The sequence below is a fragment of the Plasmodium malariae genome (assembly GCF_900090045.1).
Source record: "Plasmodium malariae genome assembly, chromosome: 11".
NCBI lineage: Eukaryota > Apicomplexa > Aconoidasida > Haemosporida > Plasmodiidae > Plasmodium > Plasmodium malariae.
In genome coordinates, this window is record NC_041785.1 from 1,128,928 (window position 1) to 1,150,627 (window position 21,700).

The following is a 21,700-nucleotide window of genomic DNA, read 5'->3' on the forward strand; positions in this document are numbered from 1 at the left end:
AATTTATTTTGTTCAAGTGTTCATTATATATATATATATATATATATATATGTATGTATGTATGTGTATATGTATTATATATGTATGTATATATGTATGTATATACAAATACGTATACATAAGTGCGTAATAAATATGGGTGTTGTGAATGAGGAGATTGAGTACAAATAAATATGTGCTAAAGCAATGAATGGTTTCTTTTCATATTATATAAACGAAAATAGGATAATGAGAAAAAGAGAAGAGAGAAAAGGAAAAAAAATTATTTTGTAAATGTTGTTCTGTAAATATAGAGTTAATATTTCTTTTTTTCTCTCATCATATAACTTCCCATCATAGCACATCTCTTTTCATTTATTTATTTTATTTTATTATTATTTTTTTTTTTTTTTTAACATCCACTCATTGCTCTTTGTTCGTATACATTCATAACTAAAGCATTTTTCATTGCAGTATATTGTGTTTAAATGTTAAATACATTTTTTTTTAATTTTTTCAATAAAATATTTTAATCGTTATTAAAAAACAAAAAACAAAAAAAAAAAAAATTAAGACATTAGCACAATTCGGAAAGGAAAAAAAAAAAAAAAAAAAAATATATATATATATATATATATATGTACAAACGTATGTATACATATATATATGTGTATGTACGTATATTTTATTTTTTTATCGTATTATAAATTAATGTCAAAATGAACATATTCAGACTGACAGGTGATATCCTTCATTTAGTAAGTATGTATATACTTATTATGAAGTTAAAGAAGTCAAAAAATTGTATAGGTATATCGTGTCGTATGCAAGAACTGTACTTAATAGTGTTTCTATGCAGGTATAAAGACTATACAGTAGTAACATAAGTCATGATAATTATATATTTATTTGTATTGCTTACAGTAGTGAAAAGTTTATCAAGCGTTGCTTTTACCATCCGTTACTGTAACGTGTACCGTATATTAGCATATTGTTTGTTATATCACTATTCCGTGCTGCACGTTATACATTTCATTCAACTTTATTTTATTATCTTATATATATATATATATATATTTTTTTTTTTTTTTTCCTTCTCCTGTACACCTTAAACCAGATATATAGATCTATTTTTCGTGTTTGTAAGTTTTTACAATACTGTAATGAAAATAACGTTTATATTGACCATAGCATACACCATATACTTAATAAGATTTAAGTTACCTATTTCACAAACGTATAATAGAAAAGTAGATAACTTCAAAAGTGAACTATATTTAATTCCACCTTGCTTAGGTAAAAATACATTTACATAGAAGAGAGAGCATACAGGAAATGCAAAACATGAATACTTGTGTGTGTGTACAAATGTGTGTAAACATACGTATGTGCATATATATATGTATATATACATACGTAGACTTATGCATGTTCACGTGGAGAAAGATGCATAAATTAATGCACATATATTAAAAACCCCTCTTTCTGACATTTCGGTTTGTCATTAAAGGCCCTTCAATATTTAACACGTGTGCATTGCGCCCACTTTACAAGCTACCACATTATTGTACGTACGTATGTATGTACGTATGTATGTACGTATGTATTTACGTATGTATGTACGTATGTATGTACGTATGTATGTACGTATGTATTTACGTATGTATGTACGCATGTATGTACGTATGTATGTACGTATGTATTTACGTATGTATGTACGCATGTATGTACGTATATATTAATGTATATATCTATGTATATATCTATGTATGAATTTATTTGTTTATTATAACACATATTTTTATTTTTTATGTTTTTTATTTCCCCCCCCCCTTCTTTTCTTTCCTGTTCAGTGTTAAGCCTATTAACGTGTAGGACATACAATCTGTATAACATCCTTTGGTCTTTCTCCATATGGCTAGAGAGTGTTGCTATATTACCGCAATTGGTATTATTAGAAAAACAAAGAGAAGTAGAAAACATAACATCTCATTATGTCATTACAATGGGTTTGTATAGAGCATTTTATATTTTGAATTGGATATATAGATATTTTTTTGATGAAAAACCGTATATAAATGTTGTTGGATGGATAGGAGGATTAATTCAAACTTTGTTATATATTGATTTTTTTTATTATTTTGCTCTTGCGAAATGGTATGGAAAAAAATTAGTTTTGCCATTTAATGGTGAAGTTTAAGGTTAAATGGAACAATATTTATGAACACCTTTTTTTTTTTTTTTTTTTTAAACAATTTTAAGTTAATTATTTGATGAGATTAAGTATAAGTAATGGACAAAAAATAACAGAGATATGTAAAAATAATAAAGGTCTAGTAAAAAGGAACAGAATAGTAATGAAGATGTATGAAAAAAAGAGAGGAAATACTTTTATTCAAATAGCGTTTAAGAGAAGAGCATCTTTTTTTTTTCTTTTTTTTCCAATATATAACACTTTTCATTAATTTTATTTATAACCGTCATAATGCAACAATAATATAAACAAAAAAAATTACAAAATAAAAATATATTAATTTTTCTGTTATGTGAAAAATTTATGTAAGAAACTTGTCACATGTAAAATAGAACGATAAAAGGATAAATAGATCAAAGGAAATAAAATAGAGACGGAAAGGAAAAACAAAAAAAAACAAATAAAGTTATCATAAAAATTAATAAAAATGAAAATTAATTTGACATATTCTTTTTCTTATATATTATTATACCATTTTACATATACGTATGCAAATGTACATTCGTGTATGTGTACATGTACATTTATACAAAAAAAAATATATTATATATATATATATATATATATATATATATATATAATACCCACTTATACATATATATATATATGTATGTATACACATATTTATATAGGGAATTTCCCCCCAGCTTTCATTTATTTTTTTAATGATTTTACACTTATATTTTACACGTTCATGTAAAATGTTTTCTACTTATATTCTAAATTTTCATGCAATATGCTTTTTTTTTAGTTCAACATATAAATATATTTATGTATGTGTACATGTATGTATGTATGTATGTACGTGTATAGCATGTGACATTATAATTTAAAATTGTGCATGTTTATATATATATATATATGTGTACGTATACATTTGAATTCATATACATAAACAACAGCAACAGCAACAGCTACAGCAGCATCTAAAGCAGCATCTACAGTTACAATTGCAATTACTATAACTACATGTGTACTTTATTTCTATTTTCTAAAATAATTCAAAAAATTACGAATACATTGTTCGCGCATAAATTTATAGTGAATGGGCAATTTTGTTGTTAAAAAGGAAAAAAGAAAAAGAAAAAAAATACTCACATATATACATTCGTACATACATACATATATGTGTATTTTTGCGTGTGGGAAGCTTTAACAGTAGGCGCTTCCGTTGTTTCCGCTTTTATTTTTTTTCCTTCTAAATTTGTGGCTTCCCCCTTTTAAGCAGCAAATATTGCGTTTGCTGTATTACATGTGCAGCTATGTGTAAATATGAAGCAGAAAAATTATACCTGGTAAAACAAAAAGAGGTTTTCATGATTGCTTGCGCTGATTTATTTATAAGGGCATATAACTCCTGCACTTTTCTCATGCGTCATATGTAGTTCCTCTTAATGAGGAGAGAAAGTCGCTTAACTTGTGGAGGTCGCTTAAAACCCTTACAACATTTACAGTGATATTACAACGATTATAACGTTTATAAAGCTAAGTATAGTTACATAGCTGTAAAGTCCAAGTCGGAGACGATTTTGTTTCTTAAGAGTGCTTTGGTGAATCTGGTTTTACAAAGGGAACAGGAAGTCCTGTCCTTTTCCGTTTTAATATCTTTTGCAGAACAGTAAATAGCTAGACAACATGAACAAATATATGCTATATCTACTTGCTTGTTATGACAAGAACAAACAGCAATATTCGTATCTTCATTTAAATAAGTGTTTGAGAAATATTTCCTTGAATTATTTGAAGGAAGAAACCAAAATATAATAGTCTGTGTTAATATATCTTCTATATTATCATTACAGTTAACATTTAAAAAAATATTATTGTCTATATACAAACCATTCGTAATATTACAAATTTGTTCAAGTATTTGTGTTTTATCATTAAGAGAAAAAACATCAATAATAATATTATTTCTTTTTGCATTATAGGCTATGTTCATTAATTGTGTGTACTGATTTGTATAAAAATGACTTCTGGATATATCTAGTAAAAATATTCGTGTATTAATATGTTCATATATATTACAAATTCTGTTATTATAACATAGTGCCACTGCTAAAGCAGCAGATAAATTACTTTCAGTCATTTTATCACATTCGTTATCATTAATATAATTTATTAAATTATCATATGCATTATTACAATAATCATTTTCTGATAAATTGTTTTTTGCATAAGATATATAATTTTCATAAATTATTTTACAGTTTTCTGAACAGGTAGCTATTATACATATTCTTTCTGAACTGTTCATAAGACAATAAAATCTTATAAATTGAAATACACATTTAAAAAATTCCGACAGTTTTAATATTTTAATATTGTTCTTATCAAACTTTATTTTTAATCCTTCACACCATATTAAGAAATTTACGTCTATTACTAAAATTAAGTGGTTTCGTACTAACTTGTCCTCTTTTAAAACTTGTCCTTTTGTGTCTACTTCATTCTTGTGCATTATTAATTAGCTATATGTTTTCTGAAAAATAAGGACACTGTTTGTTTGTTTGTTTGTTTGTTTGTTTGTTTGTTTGTTTGTTTGTTTGTTTGTTTGTTTGTTTGTTTGTTTGTTTGTTTGTTTGTTTGTTTGTTTGTTTGTTTGTTTGTTTGTTTGTTTGTTTGTTTGTTTGTTTGTTTGTTTGTTTGTTTTGTTTGTTTGTTTTGTTTTTTGTTTGTTTGTTTGCTTGTTTGCTTGTTTGCTTGCTTGCTTGCTTGTTTTTTTTTTTTTTTTCGTTTTTTTTTTGAACAGAAGGATAGTTGCTTGGATTAGCGACTTTTTATGTACTATATTTTCTTACTTGCACATATGTTGTTTACATTTGCACATGTACAAAAATGTACATTCAAACACATTCATGTGTACATGCTTTGTTTTCCTCTTAAAAGTCTAGGGTCCCTCTCACGCAGTCATTATATGTAATGCATAAATTTTTACTAATTAAACATGTACACATGGAATGTACAAAAAAAAAAAAAAAAAAAAAAAAATTAAAGCAGAAATGTGTTATCAAGTAAAATGCCTTTCCCAAGAAAACTATCAGCAGTGCTGACATGTTGGAGCAAACATACGCATACGTGCATATACTTTCATACGTATACATGCACATGCGCACGTATATATATACGAAAATATGGAAATAGCTAAATTCTCCTTTTTGGATTAATAACAAATTTTCATTAATCTTTTTTAATAAAGGTAAAAAAAAAATAAAAATAAAACAAATAAATAAGATCGGCTACGTTAAGATAAGGTACGCCGAAACGGTAAACAGGCGAGAGAATAAAAGGCCTAGCCCAATTATCAGTTAAATTTAAAAAAGCTGAATAGCGTTAAGCACCTTTTGAAGAATACAAGCGCGTTCCAAAATAACACGTATTAATGTAAATAGAATGTATCACTATAGTTTTTTTTTTTTTAAATTAACACAAAATGATTAACTCTCATTTTAAAAAATATAAAATTCCTTTATTTTCGAAAATACCATGGCAAACGTGTAATAAACAATGCATAAGAAAAATTGAAAAAAATGAAGAAGCATTTTGTGCTACATATGCACGTACATATACACATACATACATATATATATGTACATGAATGTAGTAATATATGTACACCCACGTATGTATAACGTTTGGGTATATTGCAAAATCGTAATTTTAATTGTGTGCGGCATATATTACGAGTAAGCAAAAGTGCTATTGTTATATACCGTTATATGGTATACACTTGTTTACCTGGGCGCACACAGTACATACTAATATTTTTAATTTCTTTAATTTTTTGCCCTTCCTTCAAATTCGTTTTTCCTTTTCTAATGATACCAGAAATTTTTCTCTTCATTTACTCATTTTGTGAAACCCTTATTATTAACACATGCATATATATATATATATATATATATATATATATATATATATACATATGTATGTGCATATTTTCTTTAAACCTTTTTATTGACAATTTTTTATCTACGTAGGAGTACCACGTATGTACATGATTAACAATAAAGGCACGTTTACTAAAAATAAAGCAGTTTTGAGGAAATTCAAAAAAAAGGGAAAAATTCGGCGAAATGTGAACATAAAAATAACTTAGAAATTAACGGAAAAAACCCAACAGCACCTTCATGTGACAGTAACAATATTCATTACAGCTTCCAAATTTTTTTTATGTAATGCAGAGGTATCTACATGCCTTTGCAGAAGGTCTGCATTTACAAATTTTCGTAAGCATACAAAACAAATATTTAAATTACAGTCATTATTAGAGAGTTGATTAAAACTGTCGCTTTTTCCTACTTTGTCGTTAGCATTATTAATTTCATTAATGTCAATGTTATTGTTATTGGTACTACTTTTATTCAAGTTCCTTGCGAGCATCGTATGATTGTACAATTTTCCATCCCCTCTAGTCGTATCAGTTTTAAAAGAATTTTCGTTACAACTGTTTGATTTGCTAACATATTTCGAATTATCATTATTATCATTATTATTATTATTACTGTTGCTATTGCTGTTGCTATTGCTGTTGCTATTGCTATTGCTGTTACTATTGCTATGGTCATTACTATTGCATTTACTATTATTATTACTTTTTTGTTCCTTATATAACTGTCTATTTATATTATACAAATTTCCGTGAAGTCCTTTTTTTTGTAATTCTTCCTTGTCCGAAAAATCATTTTCCTCATCTGCTGAATCGGTAGAAAAGTGTTTTTTAATTATCTCTTTGCTTTTTTTTTCTAAATTGGAACCACTAGTTTCATTCATATTCATTTGTTCCATATTTTTTTTGGATGCCAAGGCAATAATTTTCGCTTTTTCTACGAGGTTTGATACTTTCGTAAGAATTGTATTTTCACTTTGACTGTTCATATTTTTATCGCAAAAATTCTGGCCGTTCATATTTTTATCGCAAAAATTCTGATCGTTCATATTTTCACCGCTAAAATTCTGACCGTTCATACTTTTACCGCATAAATTATGATTGTCCACATTTTTGCCGCTTAACACCTGACCACTCACAATACTGTTTGAAATTATAAGATTATCCTCCTCCTGCTCCTTTCCCTTCGCCTGATCAGGTTTCCCCAGCTGTTCATCATGCGTTTGTAAATTATTTTGCACTGTTGTAGATTCGTTATTGTTATTTTTGTCATATGCTGCTTGTTCATTTTCCAAGTAAAACCTCGTTAAGCATTTGGCTTTTTCATTCCACATGTAATATCCTTTTGAAAGAGACATGTAAAAGTTTGTATTATTATCAAAATAAATTTGATATACAGGATGGTAATAATATTGGCTATTATAATCAAAAAAAAATTCGGTTAGAGCAGGTCTTTCATTTTTAAAAATAATAATTTGAGATGACCATGTAAGGAAATATGTATAATTCATAAGATTAATATTTGCTATTGCATCAATATAATTAACAAAAAAATTAAAATAAGGTATAACATTTTTACCAGTAATAGCTGATGATTTATTTATATTTAATTTAGCTAAATTTATACATTGAAAAAAACATTCTTTTTCTTTTTCTTTTATATAATCAATTTTTAAATAATTATTTTGAAAACTAATATAATAATTTCCTTCTAATTCTTTCATCATTTTTTCGATAGCTTTTAAATTATTAAATTCAATAAAGCAAAATCCTTTGCGTTTATTTGATCCTTTTATATCGTTAAATAAATATATATAATCAACATTACGTTTTTCAAATATTTCATTCAAAAATTTTATAATATCTTTATGTGATATATTTCCATCAATGTCTTTTAAAATTAACATGTTCGTTTTATCCTCATCCTGTAAAATTGCCTTTATCGTTGTTTCGTAGTTTTCTATATTATTTTCAATGTTATGAAATATAGGATTATACGAGTAAATATTGTTGTTATAACTATTGCTGTAATTATCACTTAAACACATGTCGCTTTTCGTGTTGTGCAAGCCTTTCTGCTTGCTAAAACGTGAATCACTACTGTTGTTACTATTGATGTTACTGCCCATGTTACCTGTTACTCTACTGCCGATATTACCTGTTACTCTACTGCCGATATTACCTGCTACGCTGCTGCCGATATTACCTGCTACGCTACTACCAATATGACTCCTCTTATTACTGTCCCCCGCAGTTATATCCTCATAGTTGCCACTCAAATTTTTTAAGCTGTTCATGTTATCATTCGCATAAACCCCCTCCCCTCCTGTATGGGTGTCTACTGCAAAATTATCAAAATTTTTTGAGTCCAGATTTAAATTGAACATATCATTCATGTAGCCACTACTATCTTGACAACTAAAATTATTTTTTAAAAAAGGATTTATTCCCTTTGCTTCATTCTCTACAATTTGTGCATCACTTGTTTTAGCAGCTTTACAAAAAAAGCAAGTTGGGCGTCGAGAAAAATTTAAAAAATTACATGAAGAACAATACCAGTCATAAAATTTTTTTAATGCCTGCTGTTTTTCCTCTATATTTTTACCTTTTTTTTTTAATTTAAATAATGGGAATATATATGAATTGTTATTTCTTATTTCAATTAAGCAATCATTTTTTTCAAAAAGAGAAAAAAGTTTTCCAGATGCTTCATTGGATGGAAATTCAATTATACAGCACTGATCATCATTAATTTTGTTTTCAATTTGAGTACTTAATATATTATATTGTATATTATTAAAATAGGAATTGTTTTTTAAAAATTCCAAATTTTCCCTTACAAATAAATCATCTTTTATAGAAAAATATGATAATTTATTTATAAAAATATTAACAGGCAAGGAAAAAGCATTATTAATTGCTATATTTCGAATTATTTCATCAATCTCATCTTCAGTTATATCTTCTACTATTTTGTACATAAATACAAATCTCGATAATTCAATATTTATTTTCTTTTCTAAAATATCATTTATGTTTAATATTTTTTTAGCATTCATCATACTGGTATGCTCATATGTACCAGTCTCCTTATTCTCGTCTTCCTCATCATAATAATAATTGTTATTACTATAATGGTGGTTATAATTATAATTACCAATATTACATTTACTACTATTATAATTACTTCTATTATAATTAATATTATTATAATCATTTAATCTATATTTCTTTCGTCTGTGCGTAATATATTTTTCATCATTTGATCGAGTCGAATGTTCACTGTCACTATTTTTTGCACCATTGCGTGAGCCTCTTCGTCCCTCATCTTGTCTATATTTCGAATATATTTTATTTTCATATTTCTTACTCAAACTTTTGCTCACAGTACTGTTACTGTTATTGTTGTTGTTACTGTTATTGTTGTTGTTACTGTTATTGTTGTTGTTCCTGTTATTGTTATTGTTGTTGTTACTGTTATTGTTATTGTTATTGTTGTTGTTACTGTTATTGTTATTGTTGTTGTTACTGTTACTGTTAATGCTATTATTCATGTTGTTACTATAATTGTATCTAGCCTTTTTATGGCTATCCCCCTCAAAATCTGGACTTTTATTACTGTTACGTTTTTCATAATAATCCGTATCATTTTTACTATTATATGTTTTCTCTGCCCTTATGCGAACGCTTGTTCTTTCGTCATATCTTCTTATACTTCTTTTATTGTCATAATATTCTTCTTCATTACACTTGTGATATGGTCTTTCATACTTGTCGACGTGGCTTCTATTTCTGTCATACTTGTTACTATAGCTCCTATCTTTGCTCCTTTGATAATCGTTCTTACTAAAATTATCTCTTGGCATGTTTTTATTATTCTTATCGTAATATGCTATGTTTTCGGATATATTTGCTCGTTCGGCTCTTTCAACTACTTCTGCTCTTCCTACTCTTTCTACTCTTTCATTTCTTTCACTCCTCTCATTTCTTTCTCTTCTGTCCCCTTCATAATCCTCTCTCCTATAATAGTTTTTAAATTTTGTTTTTTCGTTGTTATAATAATGTTCTTCTGCATAATTTTCTTTAAAATTTTTACTTTTCGATGGCATTTCCTCAGTCATGAATTCTTCATAATACTATATATATAGATGGATAGATATATGCATATGCGTCATTGAGGCATCTTCCTCTCTTTAGTATTCAAGGGTATATATGCCTACACGCATCAGTATATGAATGTATATACGTACATATATAAATGTATACGCGTAAATATATATACTGCTTCAAAATGTTTTAAATTATCAGCTTTTCTTGATGCATATGCTGATTTTATTTTACTTATCTTAGAATTCTTTCACTTTCACTTTCTCTTTTTTTTTTTTTTTTTCCTCGATCTTGTATTTAAAAAGAAAAATTTATATCAAATATATTGCAGCAAAATGGATTATAGCAAAATTAAGTATACCACAATATTCTAGCTTTATTTCTTTTACTGCATCATTCATCCTCAAACGTGTTAAGCATAATATTTTGTAAATTTTCATATGAGCGTATATGTATATATTAATGTATAAGGGACGAAATACTGTAATTTTATTTAGAAAAATGAAAAGTGCAAAAATGCTTTTATAGGTGATTAATGACACTTTTTATAGAAAAAAGTTTCGGAATTAAAAAAAAAAATGTATGAACGGTACATATTTTTTTGAGTATTCATTCATTTGTTCATTTAATAGCATATTTATATGGGCATACATACATATACATTAATTTGTACGTATGTATATGTATATGTATATATAAGCATATGTATATATATAAGCCTACTTATATTCTTATCTGTACCCCTATTTGAACCTCCATTTGTGTTCCTAACTATACATTTATCATCTTACTCACTTGTATGCATAATTACGAATGAACTAGGAAAATGAAAGCCTTTCAAGCTTTACTCCAAAGAATATGGAGTTTTCCATAAAACAAGAAAACAAATAATTTTTTTTTTTTTTATAATTTGTACATTCTTAAGCGTATGTGTAACAAAAATAAAATATAGTACGACTACCTTTTTCTACGCATTAGCACATTTTTGTTTTTTCTGAAATATGTAGTATATGTATATTTTCATGTGAAAAATACAGAACAGGGGTGTATACTCCCGTTCAGGCGTGGGGTATTAAATAAGAAATTTGCTTTTTCCATTTTTCGATATTTCCATTTTTCGATATTTCTATTTTTCGATATTTCCATGTTTCGTTATTTCCATTTTTCGATATTTCCATGTTTCGTTATTTCCATTTTTCGATATTTCCATTTTTCGATATTTCTTTTTTTTCCATTTTTCCTTTTTATCATATTTCAACAAATGTGTGGCTACAAGAAACCATTACATAATATATAATGGCTTTTATTACTATAATCCTTATTCTGTTATTTATGTTTATCTTATTTGACTATAATTTTTGTTCCAAAGCATTAGTGTTCTACATAGGAAACAAATCCTTGAAAATTCTTAAGCGGTAGGATGAGGCACTTTGGAGCGTCCGTGTACATGCACATATGTGAATATATGAGTGTATACTTGCCGCTTTGCCCTCCCGTCAGTAGTATTACTCTTGCTGTACTTCTTTCCCTTCGTGCCTACGTTTCCGTGCATTTCGTTCTATAATGCATACCCTATTCGTCAGTATTGTTTATAGTCGTGCATGGATTCTTAATAATTGCTTAGTGTTTAGTGGTAAGTGATTGTTGCTTAGTCAGAGAATAGAACATCTAACAATGCTTGGGTCTTCTTGTGCAATTACTTTTGACTCTTGAGCACGCGGAGGGAACGGCATGAAAGGGAGATACACGTTCGTATAAATGAGTAGACATATGTATATACATGTATATGTATATATATATATATATACATATATTAACATGCACATATACAAGTACCCATATACATGTATATATGTATTCCCATTTGCACCCTTCTCCCAACAACAGATGTAGCAACCTGGAAAAAATTTACAGAAGCACCATTTATCTCTTATTTCCCCTTTTTCAACAGCTATTTGTGCACACATTTTATTTTTACATAGAAGAAAAAAAGACATACTTGAGTAATTTAATATATGAAAATTTAGAACAAAGGAAAGAAGATGAAGAAGAAAAAAGGAGTAGTTACAAAAGTTTTAATGATGGAAAAAAAAATATGAATAGTTTGCTTATTAGTACAGTAAACAAGATAAAAAAATATATATACTTGAAAGCATTACATTTATTTTTTTTTATTGTAGAATATACAAATATTTATGGAAATATTAATTTGAAGAGTAATATAAACACAAGAGAAGTATTGAATAACAACAGTTTTGGTGTTGTAATTATTGATTATTATTTACCGAACTGTGCAATAAAAAAAAAAAAAAAAAAAAAAAAGAAAAAAAAAAGTGATACTAGTAGTGAAGTAAGCAATACTAATAGCAGCATTGACCTGTACGATTTTGTAAATATAAAACAAGAAAAAAAAATTAAGTTAATTCTCATCGATAAAAAATGGAAGAGTGTTTTAAATATATCACACATTGACGATGCTGATGTCCAATTTTTATATTTACAAGATTCTGTTTTAATACAACATCTCCAATTTTCATGCATATTCCAAGGTGATTATTCAAAAACATCTTTTAACTCGAATGAACAGAAGAAGGACGATGCACTAACGGGATGCACTAAATGGAAAGGCGGAAATTGTAAAGGGGAAAAAGAGATGGTAAAAGAAGCAGTAAAAGTTGGGAATGAAGCGGTAAAAGACATATGGAACGAAGCTGTAAAAGACGTAGGGGATGAAGCGATAAAAGACGTAGGGAACGAAGCGATAAAAGACGTAGGGAACGAAGCGATAAAAGACGTAGGGAACGAAGCGATAAAAGACGTAGGGAACGAAGCGATAAAAGACGTAGGGAACGAAGCGATAAAAGACGTATTAGTAGCAGGAAGTGGGGAAGAAAAAACTATCCCCTTGTCAGAAAAGAAGGGTCATCAGGGGGAGGAAATAAAAAAATATTTCCCACAAAATGAGCTAAAGGAAAAGAGAAAATGGACATATATTTTGGATGGGTCGGAGGTAGAAGAAGACAAAGGGAAGAGTCAGTTGAAGAGGGAGAAGGAAAATCAAAACTACTACACAAGTAAGAGGTCTAGAATGGGGGAAAATAAAATGAAAGAGGAATTTAAAGCATACCTAAGTAAATGGAAATACAAAAATGTAAAAGGTATAATAGTTATAATACCTGAAATATTTTACAATTACGTAAATATAAACGATATGAAAAGGAATGTTCCGTTATATTATTTTTTAACGAAAGATGTAAAGGTAGATGCCTTTACAGTCATAGCCAAGTTGTTAGGGTATATTTGCATTCACATACATATTAATTTAAATTTTGGTTTATCCATTCCTTTTATTTTTAAGACGGAGAATACGAATATTTTAAATATTCCAAATGAGTTTAACGGGATAAGTAAGAATAATAGTAAAGATAATAATTATGATGATAATACTAGTGTGCAAAGGGACAACAATGTCGATGGGCCTGTGAAAAGTCAGGCAAAACAAAGTAGTCGATGGAAACAGAACAGTGCAATAAATAACAACTGTACGTGCAAGGATAAAAAGAATAGCAATGAGGACTACACAACGGTGAAGAAGTGTATGCCTGATGTTAAACATGACGAAAATGAAGCGGAGGGAAAGAAGGAGGAGAAGAAGGAGGAGGAGAAGAAGAAGGAAAAACAAAAAAGACATACCAGTACGAGTCATAACGACATTGAGAAGAGAACTAATCGTTATGTTACGCATCATCCTTGCAATGATTACGAATTAATGGAAAATAGTGATAGGAAAGATAAGCACGATGAGCATGTTAATCAGGTTGATCAAGTTAAGCACGTTAAGCATGATGAGGTAAGGCTAAAATCAAAGGAGTGTGAGGGTGCACGTACGTCTACAACTTCTGAACAAGTTCATGCACCCCTGTTTTCTTGCCCTTTCTCCTTTTTTAATGATAACATTAACGACCTAAATATAGCCATGTCTCATTTCAAAACACTTTTTAAAAATTATAATTTTATTTTCTTAAGTTTTAATGATGGAACAAATATCATGTTAAATTATTTTTTAGAAATAATTCAAAAAAAGAAAAAGAATAAAGGTGCAGGGGATAAACATCAAACGCACTTTAATATAAACAATGTTAATCCGTATAAATGTAATTTATCCAGTTATAAAAAGATAAATCTAAATGACAAAAAAATGGATTTATTCGGCATGGAGAAGGGAAAAGACAAGAATAACAGAAGACTGACTAGGGTAAATAGGAGCGACGACGAAAATGATGGCACAAATAAAATACATAACAGGAGTAACATTATGAACATTTTTTTCAAAGACAGGAGAAAGGAAGAAAAGCATCATGTGAAAGAAGAGAAAGTGAAGGAAGTGAGAGAAGTAAAGACAGAGAAAACTAGTCATAAAAAGTTCTTTAAAGGAATAAAGAAGTGGAATATAGACAAAATTATTAGTGATATAAAGGGAAGCGACAGAAGGAGGAACTTGCAGTATGTTCAGTATATTAATGAAGAACCGAATCAGAAGATGGAAAAAAGAAACACAGAGAATTCTAATGGTAGCTATGATGATGAAAATATTTTGGAGCAAGTCGTGAAGGAGCAGATGAGCTGTGAGGGGAGGGAAAAAAAGGAGGAGAAGAAGGAGGAGCAGCAGCAGGATGAGCAGCAGCAGGATGAGCAGGAGCAGGAACACTACTCACAGGACGGTGAATTTTGTGAAGGGGGAAAACTAGATAAGGATGAAGGATCAGTGGATAGGATGAATAATGATATAAGTAACAAGAGTAAGGAAAAAAAGAAACAAAAGAAGGAGGAGCAACTGCAGCAGTCAGGGAAAAATTCGAACGAGCCAGAGTTTTTCACGCAGTGGAAAAAAAAAATGAAGAAGAATAAAGGAAAGAAGAAGCTGAAGGGGAAAATAAAAAATATTAAAGAAAAATGGAAAAAAAAAAAAAAAATCGAAACTCTTTTAAATTTTCCAAAATTAAAAATGATAAATAAAAGTAAAGAACATATTTTAGAAAAAAATGATGAGTTAGAAAAAAGTGAAAATAATCAAGGGAAAGAAAACGAGTCCAAGTTGTTAGTTCCCACCATTCAAACACTCTCAAATGACAAGGGGTTAAATGCTGATATGCGTATGTGTAATTCGAAATATGATGACACGCATAGTAATAGTAGTGGTAGCATTAGAAACGATAGCTGTGGGGGAATACAATGTAACAGCAATGACTATGCTCCAAATCGTTATAATAATGACTATGCTCCAAATCGTTATAATAATGACTATGCTCCAAATCGTTATAATAATGACTATGCTCCAAATCGTTATAATAATGGCGATTCCCCAAATCGTTATAATGGTGCCTGCCCAAATAGCAACACCAGCAGCAGTAACAACGAGAACGGGAGTTTCGTCAACTTGAGTCGATTCCTCGAAGAAAAGCCCCAAAAAAAGGAAGAGGAGTGGGCTTATACGGACAACGCTAAAAAGAATGGTGTAGAAGAAAATAAAAAGAAATCGAGTGAACCCTTTTTTGAAAAAAATTTAAAAAATAAAATCATAAAATTAAACGTTTTAGAAAAATTTAGAAATAAAGAAATAAAAACAAATGAGACACCATATGAAGATGTGTCAGGTATATCACAGAAATTTCGTTACAAATTTTTTAAAATAAAAAATAAATTGAAGCAAAATTTTAATACCTTAGAAAATAAGAAAATTGTACAAGAGAATAAAAAAAATGTAGAAAGAGATAGAATAAATATAAATTCATTTATAAAAAATAAAAATGTAACAGTTGGAACTGAAGAAGATAGTAACAACTCGAACATGTGGGCATATGATGAATATGGAAAAAGACAATCGAAAGAAATATGTATATTAATTAATTTTTCATATAATAATATGTTTGATATATTTAATTATCCTGATGCTTTTGTAGAAAAAAAAAAAAAAAAATTTTCGATTTTTCATAAAATTTTATATACTATTAAAATTTTTTTTAATTCCTTTTCGGTTTTAGTAAAGCAGAAATATTTTTTTTCTTCAACTAATAAATTTACAAAATTTTTGAAGATGTCCTATTTTTATAATTTCGACCATAAAACATTAGAGAAAAATAATTTTATGGAAATTATGAGATACAATTTTTTAGTACACAAATATAGGAACAGAAATAGTAATGATTGTAGTAACTTAAGAAGAGAACATTATTCAGGCAGTTTTAATAATTCAATGATGAGTGAACAGTTCTTTTTGAGTGATAATGATTTTTGTAATGACAATGAAGAACAACATGTAAAAGGAAATCATGTAAACGATATCAAGGTGAGAAGCGGTGTTAACTGTACGAATAATTGTAGTAGGATACCTCCTAAGAGTTATAACAAAACTATTTGTAATTATAATTGCAGTAACTCTAGTAAGTACAGTGATGTGCACAACAGGAGTTTCTTCACTTCGGGTAGAATTGCCAACTGCAGCGGAAATAGGTTCAATACTGAACATGTGTGTGATAGGGACAAAGCTAACAGTACAACGTGTAATAGTGCCCGTTATATGGATGATAAAAACTGTAATGGCTTCCATATAAGCAATATACCCATTCCTCGTGTAATTATCGAAAGTAGGGATATATTCAATACGTTTAGTAGAAGCCATGAAGATGCTACTGTGAACGTGGACAGAACATACATAAATGATGATATTGTCTTTTGTTATGATAACACCAATCAGAATGGTCCAGGAAATAAGTTAATAAAAGTATGTGTTAATGAAAGGCAGGAGAGAAATTCCAGTAATATTGTGGGAAGCAAATCTTCTAAAACAAATAGCATAAAAGAATTTTCGAAAAATTTCCCCCGTAACGTTAATGGGGAAGATGCATCTTCACATAGTAAGCACGTCGGTGGGGTAAATGGGGAAGAGGGGCGAAATAGCCATTCAAAAGAGAGGAATAAGGTGTCTAATCGTAGTAGTAGTAGTAGTAGCAGCAGTAGTAGTAGCAGTGGTAGTAGCAGTGGTAGTAGCAGTGGTAGTAGCAGTGGTAGTAGCAGTGGTAATAGCAGTGGTAATAGCAGTGGTAATAGCAGTGGTAATAGCAGTGGTAATAGCAGTGGTAATAGCAGTGGTAATAGCAGTGGTAATCTGATGGGAAATGCTGATGAGCTGAAGCTAGGTCGTTTACCACTCGATCGATGTAATAACTCAGAAAGTATCTTGGAAGATGCCCTACAGGAAACAGCATGCAAAGGTAAAGATAAACATACAAGTAAAGATACAAGTAAAGATACAAGTGGAGATAAAAGTAGAAATAAAAGTAGAAATAAAAGTAGAAATAAAAGTAGAGATAAAAGTAGAGATAAAAGTAGAAATAAAAGTAGAGATAAAAGTAGAGATAAAAGTAGAAGTAAAGGTAGAGATAAAAGTAGAAATAAAGGTAGAGATAAAGGTAGAGATAAAGGTAAAGATAAAGGTAAAGATAAAGGTAGAGATAAAGGTAAAGATAAAGGTAAAGATAAAGGTAAAGATAAAGGTAGAGATAAAGGTAAAGATAAACGCAGAGATAAAAGTAATAACAAATATAAATATATAACCGCCGCAAAAGAAGAAGAAGAAAAAAAAAGAAAAAAAAAAAATTATGCAAGCAGTATTTCATATAAGGACTATACTGCTAAGGGTATTATGAGGGCCTATTATAACATGAAAACATTATATGAAAAATGGAAATTTTATTTTGAAGAAAGAAACATACATATGAACAAACAAGATTATTTTTTGGTCAATTTATCATTTATATATAATGTTTATAATTATATAATACTAATATATATGTGTACATATTTCAATATAGAGAGCTATTATAATTTTTGTGACAGCAAGAAATTTTATGAACTTGTTTATAAAATGAATACGTATAATAATAAAAAGAAAGGCTTAATATTACGAAAAAATAATATATATTTATCTTCAAACATATCAGTCATTCCAAATTTTTTTTATTATAATGATTATAAATTGTTAAAAGTTTTTTTCTATATATTACAAAATTCCTCCAATCAGTTCATTTCCAAAAATATAGAGCATTTCAATTTTCCCATTATTTTAATTTTCTGTTCAGACTCGAAGAATTTTCATTTCAATTATTTTGATATTACCAAAATTTCAAAAAATAACAATATTATTTATTTACTATACAAAAGAGGAAATGAGGGACTATTCCTCTCAGGTATGAAACCCTACATTTGGATTTACAAGATCCTGTTTGATTTCGTTGAAACGCTGTTTCTGTCCTCATTGGACATTTGAGCAAGGGGTAAGTATTGAGGGGTGTGTTTATGAACTGGTATGCATGATGAACGCAATTGGATGGATAAACGTAGTCATTTTATGGCCCACACCGCACTGCTGTTGTATGTTCCTTCCTTATTTTCACATACATGACAAAACTGTTTTTTCATTATTATGCTAATGCTCAAGTGGATAATATATTTTTGCTGTCATTGCACATTTTACCTTTTACTACATATTTTTTTTTTTTTTTTTATTTTTACATCCTCTTTTTTTATTTTTACTTTAACTTTCTTTTTTTGTACTTTTATTTTTACTTCCTCTTTTATTATTATTTTATTTTTTTTTTTTTTCTATACAACCATTATTCCTCACGTCATTAAGTTGTTCATTACATTTCTCCCATTTAACCGCAGCTTTTTTAAAATTTTGAAACGATACAAATAATTCGAGTCTTTTTTGTTAATAATGCGGAGGGAGGTCCGAATGGTTCTTCCTTCATTATGTAGAGTGAGAGGTTTAAGCATGGACATGCAGAAATGCTTGCAGAAACGTGTGTATAGATATGTACGTAAAAATGCACAATCAAGACTGTGCAGATACACATATACATACTTATGCGTCGAATCGATTTAACAATTTACCAATTTAATCAATTTTCTAATTTGTGATGCACTAAAAACAAAACGCTAAAGAACAAATGGGACGCCTCAGCTAAATGTAAAGTAACGGGCGTATACAGATACATATATGTATTGTTTATTTTTCTAAAAAGAGAAAATGTTAGCATGTCTGAATTGTACATGCGCACACGAACAGAGGTAATCCACAAAAAAAAAAAGCAAAGAAGCAAAGAAACAATGAAGCATTTAAGCAATGAAGCATTTAAGCAATGAAGCACTGATGCAATGAAGCACTGATGCAACGAAGCACTGATGCAACGAAGCACTGATGCAACGAAGCACTGATGCAATGAAGCACTGAGGCAATGAAGCTCTGAAGCAGAGTAGTGAAAGAAATGAAAAGAAAATATGTGAAATGGCATTGGAAGAAAATTTTCAAACAATTTAAAATAAACGTTAAAACAAAACGGAACGCAAGACGATCAATGCTGCAACTTCATCTCTATAAGCTTCTGCGCAAACTTCTTATGATTGAAGTTGTCCGGGTTTATCTGCACAGCCTTATTCTGGAAAGTGATAGCTTCATTTATCCTACCAAGGTCATCATAACAAGATGCAATTAAAGATAATACTTCCGTATTATTTGGTTCCTTTTTAAGTATTGCTTCAAAATGCGATAGGGCAATATTGCTATCAATATATCTATATAGATTACCTAAAGAGAACAAGGTAGGTATATTATTCGGATCCGAGGAAAGAATTAGTTTAAATGTATTTATAGCTTTTTCTGTATCATTCATTTGTTGATATAAAACTCCTTTTTTATATATATATTCAATTTTGGATGGATTGTAAGAAATAGCCTTGTCATAATAGAATAAAGATTTATCTATAAAATCATGTATACAACATAGATCCGCAATTTCATTATACACTGATGCAATTTTTTTATTTATAGTAACGTTTTTATTCTCATCATTGTGATAATTTGATGATGGATAGTCTGTACATGTTTCTTCATTATTGTTTCCTTTCCAATTAGAATTCACAGAATTATTTTGAACTATTTCTTGCGGCCTTAATTCAAATTCTACAATATTTTTATATATTTTTGCATTACTGTCTTTCATTTTTTTTAAAATTTTCAATGCTTTCAAATACAAATCTAAGGAGTCATTATAACTACAATTCCGTATCTCTCTTGCTTTTTTAACAATCAGTTGTATATCACTTTCTTTAAAATATATCTCTTCTTCAGTTTCTAATCTTTCTGAATCGAGTAGTTTCATACTCGCGTAATTATAATACTCCATATTTTTGCTGGCAGACCCTCCCATTGTTACCTAATAAAATGCGTTCAAATTGGGCGTTAAAAAAAAAAAAAATAAAAAAAAAAAAATGGGTCTTAACAAGTCCTTTCCCTTGCCGCCTAGCAGTTCCCTTAACTGTTACTGATACTGTAACTGTTACTCTGTTTGGACGTGTATTCGTGTGCAATGGTAAGAAAAAACATTCGATTTTGTCTGTTTAAGAATCAAATACGCACTTTTTGGAAAAATATACCTTAATTTTATTATTTTTTTTTATTATTTTTTATTTTTTTTATTTTTTATTTTTTTTATTTTTTATTTTTTTTATTTTTTTTATTTTTTATTTTTTTCGTTGCTCCTGCTGCTGTATTTTGAGCACTGGAAATATGAGGAGAAAAATTTTGTAATAATAGACTTGGTTAATTCTTGATATTGAAAAAAAAGAAAAGGGTGATGGTGCAGAGCGGGAAATTTTATTTTACTCTTATTTTTGTCTTTAATACTGATATTAATACTGATATTAATACTGTTATTAATACTGTTATTAATACTGCTATTTGTTACGCTGTAAAATTAAAATAATAAATATCTCTTAATGGATAGATAAAAGATAACTACATATGCGCATATATACATATATAAATATGCTAATATATGTGTACATATAAATATGCTAATATATGTATATATATATATATATATATATACGAATATATGTACGTATATATTTTTTCACATATGTACGCATTAATTTGCATATTAGTGAAGAGGCTAACAATTTCTTTTAAAATTGCGGGGAAAAAAAAATAATATAATACAATGTAATACAACATATAAAATATAATGTAGTATAATACAATATAATATAATGTAATACAATGCAGTATAATACAATATATATATATATATATATATAATATGTACCAATTCTTAAATCGAATTACTCTTAAAATGGGTGCACAATTTTCCACGCACAATAAAATTTCGTCATATATCACATGGCATTTGTTTCATATATCCTCTTATATTATTAGCAATGGAAAATGAATAAAAAAATACATGCAAAATAGAACTATACAAATGCGTATTGGCAGGCACTAATTCCTTAGTGTAAAATAGAATTATTAAATTCGTGCGCATGTGCTTATAATCTTAAATATTCAAAAATGTACGTTCAATGTATGTATTTATGTATGCACGCACATACATACGTGCCTTTATAAATATATA

General features: G+C 28.5%; 5 protein-coding genes across 5 annotated transcripts; 2 read left to right on the forward strand and 3 right to left on the reverse strand.

Moving 5' to 3' along the window:
* Nucleotides 1-698: 698 nt before the first annotated feature.
* ERD2 (ER lumen protein retaining receptor, putative) lies at nucleotides 699-2,179 on the forward strand (the record flags this gene model as incomplete). The annotated part of the gene is made up of 3 exons (XM_029005974.1): nucleotides 699-838; nucleotides 1,097-1,275; nucleotides 1,833-2,179. 3 exons carry the CDS (start codon nucleotides 699-701, stop codon nucleotides 2,177-2,179), a joined length of 666 nt encoding a protein of 221 aa, XP_028862510.1.
* A 1,549-nt stretch (nucleotides 2,180-3,728) lies between these two features.
* On the reverse strand, nucleotides 3,729-4,694 carry TFB4 (RNA polymerase II transcription factor B subunit 4, putative; the record flags this gene model as incomplete). The annotated part of the gene is made up of 1 exon (XM_029005975.1): nucleotides 3,729-4,694. The coding sequence occupies one exon, from the start codon at nucleotides 4,692-4,694 to the stop codon at nucleotides 3,729-3,731; it is 966 nt and encodes a 321-aa protein (XP_028862511.1).
* Nucleotides 4,695-6,361: 1,667 nt separating this feature from the next.
* On the reverse strand, nucleotides 6,362-10,243 carry PmUG01_11032400 (Ran-binding protein, putative; the record flags this gene model as incomplete). Its single annotated transcript, XM_029005976.1, has 1 exon — nucleotides 6,362-10,243. One exon carries the CDS (start codon nucleotides 10,241-10,243, stop codon nucleotides 6,362-6,364), a length of 3,882 nt encoding a protein of 1,293 aa, XP_028862512.1.
* A 1,282-nt stretch (nucleotides 10,244-11,525) lies between these two features.
* On the forward strand, nucleotides 11,526-18,555 carry PmUG01_11032500 (conserved Plasmodium protein, unknown function; the record flags this gene model as incomplete). The annotated part of the gene is made up of 2 exons (XM_029005978.1): nucleotides 11,526-11,644; nucleotides 12,117-18,555. 2 exons carry the CDS (start codon nucleotides 11,526-11,528, stop codon nucleotides 18,553-18,555), a joined length of 6,558 nt encoding a protein of 2,185 aa, XP_028862513.1.
* Nucleotides 18,556-19,642: 1,087 nt separating this feature from the next.
* On the reverse strand, nucleotides 19,643-20,497 carry PmUG01_11032600 (tetratricopeptide repeat protein, putative; the record flags this gene model as incomplete). Its single annotated transcript, XM_029005979.1, has 1 exon — nucleotides 19,643-20,497. One exon carries the CDS (start codon nucleotides 20,495-20,497, stop codon nucleotides 19,643-19,645), a length of 855 nt encoding a protein of 284 aa, XP_028862514.1.
* Between the last annotated feature and the right edge of the window lie 1,203 nt (nucleotides 20,498-21,700).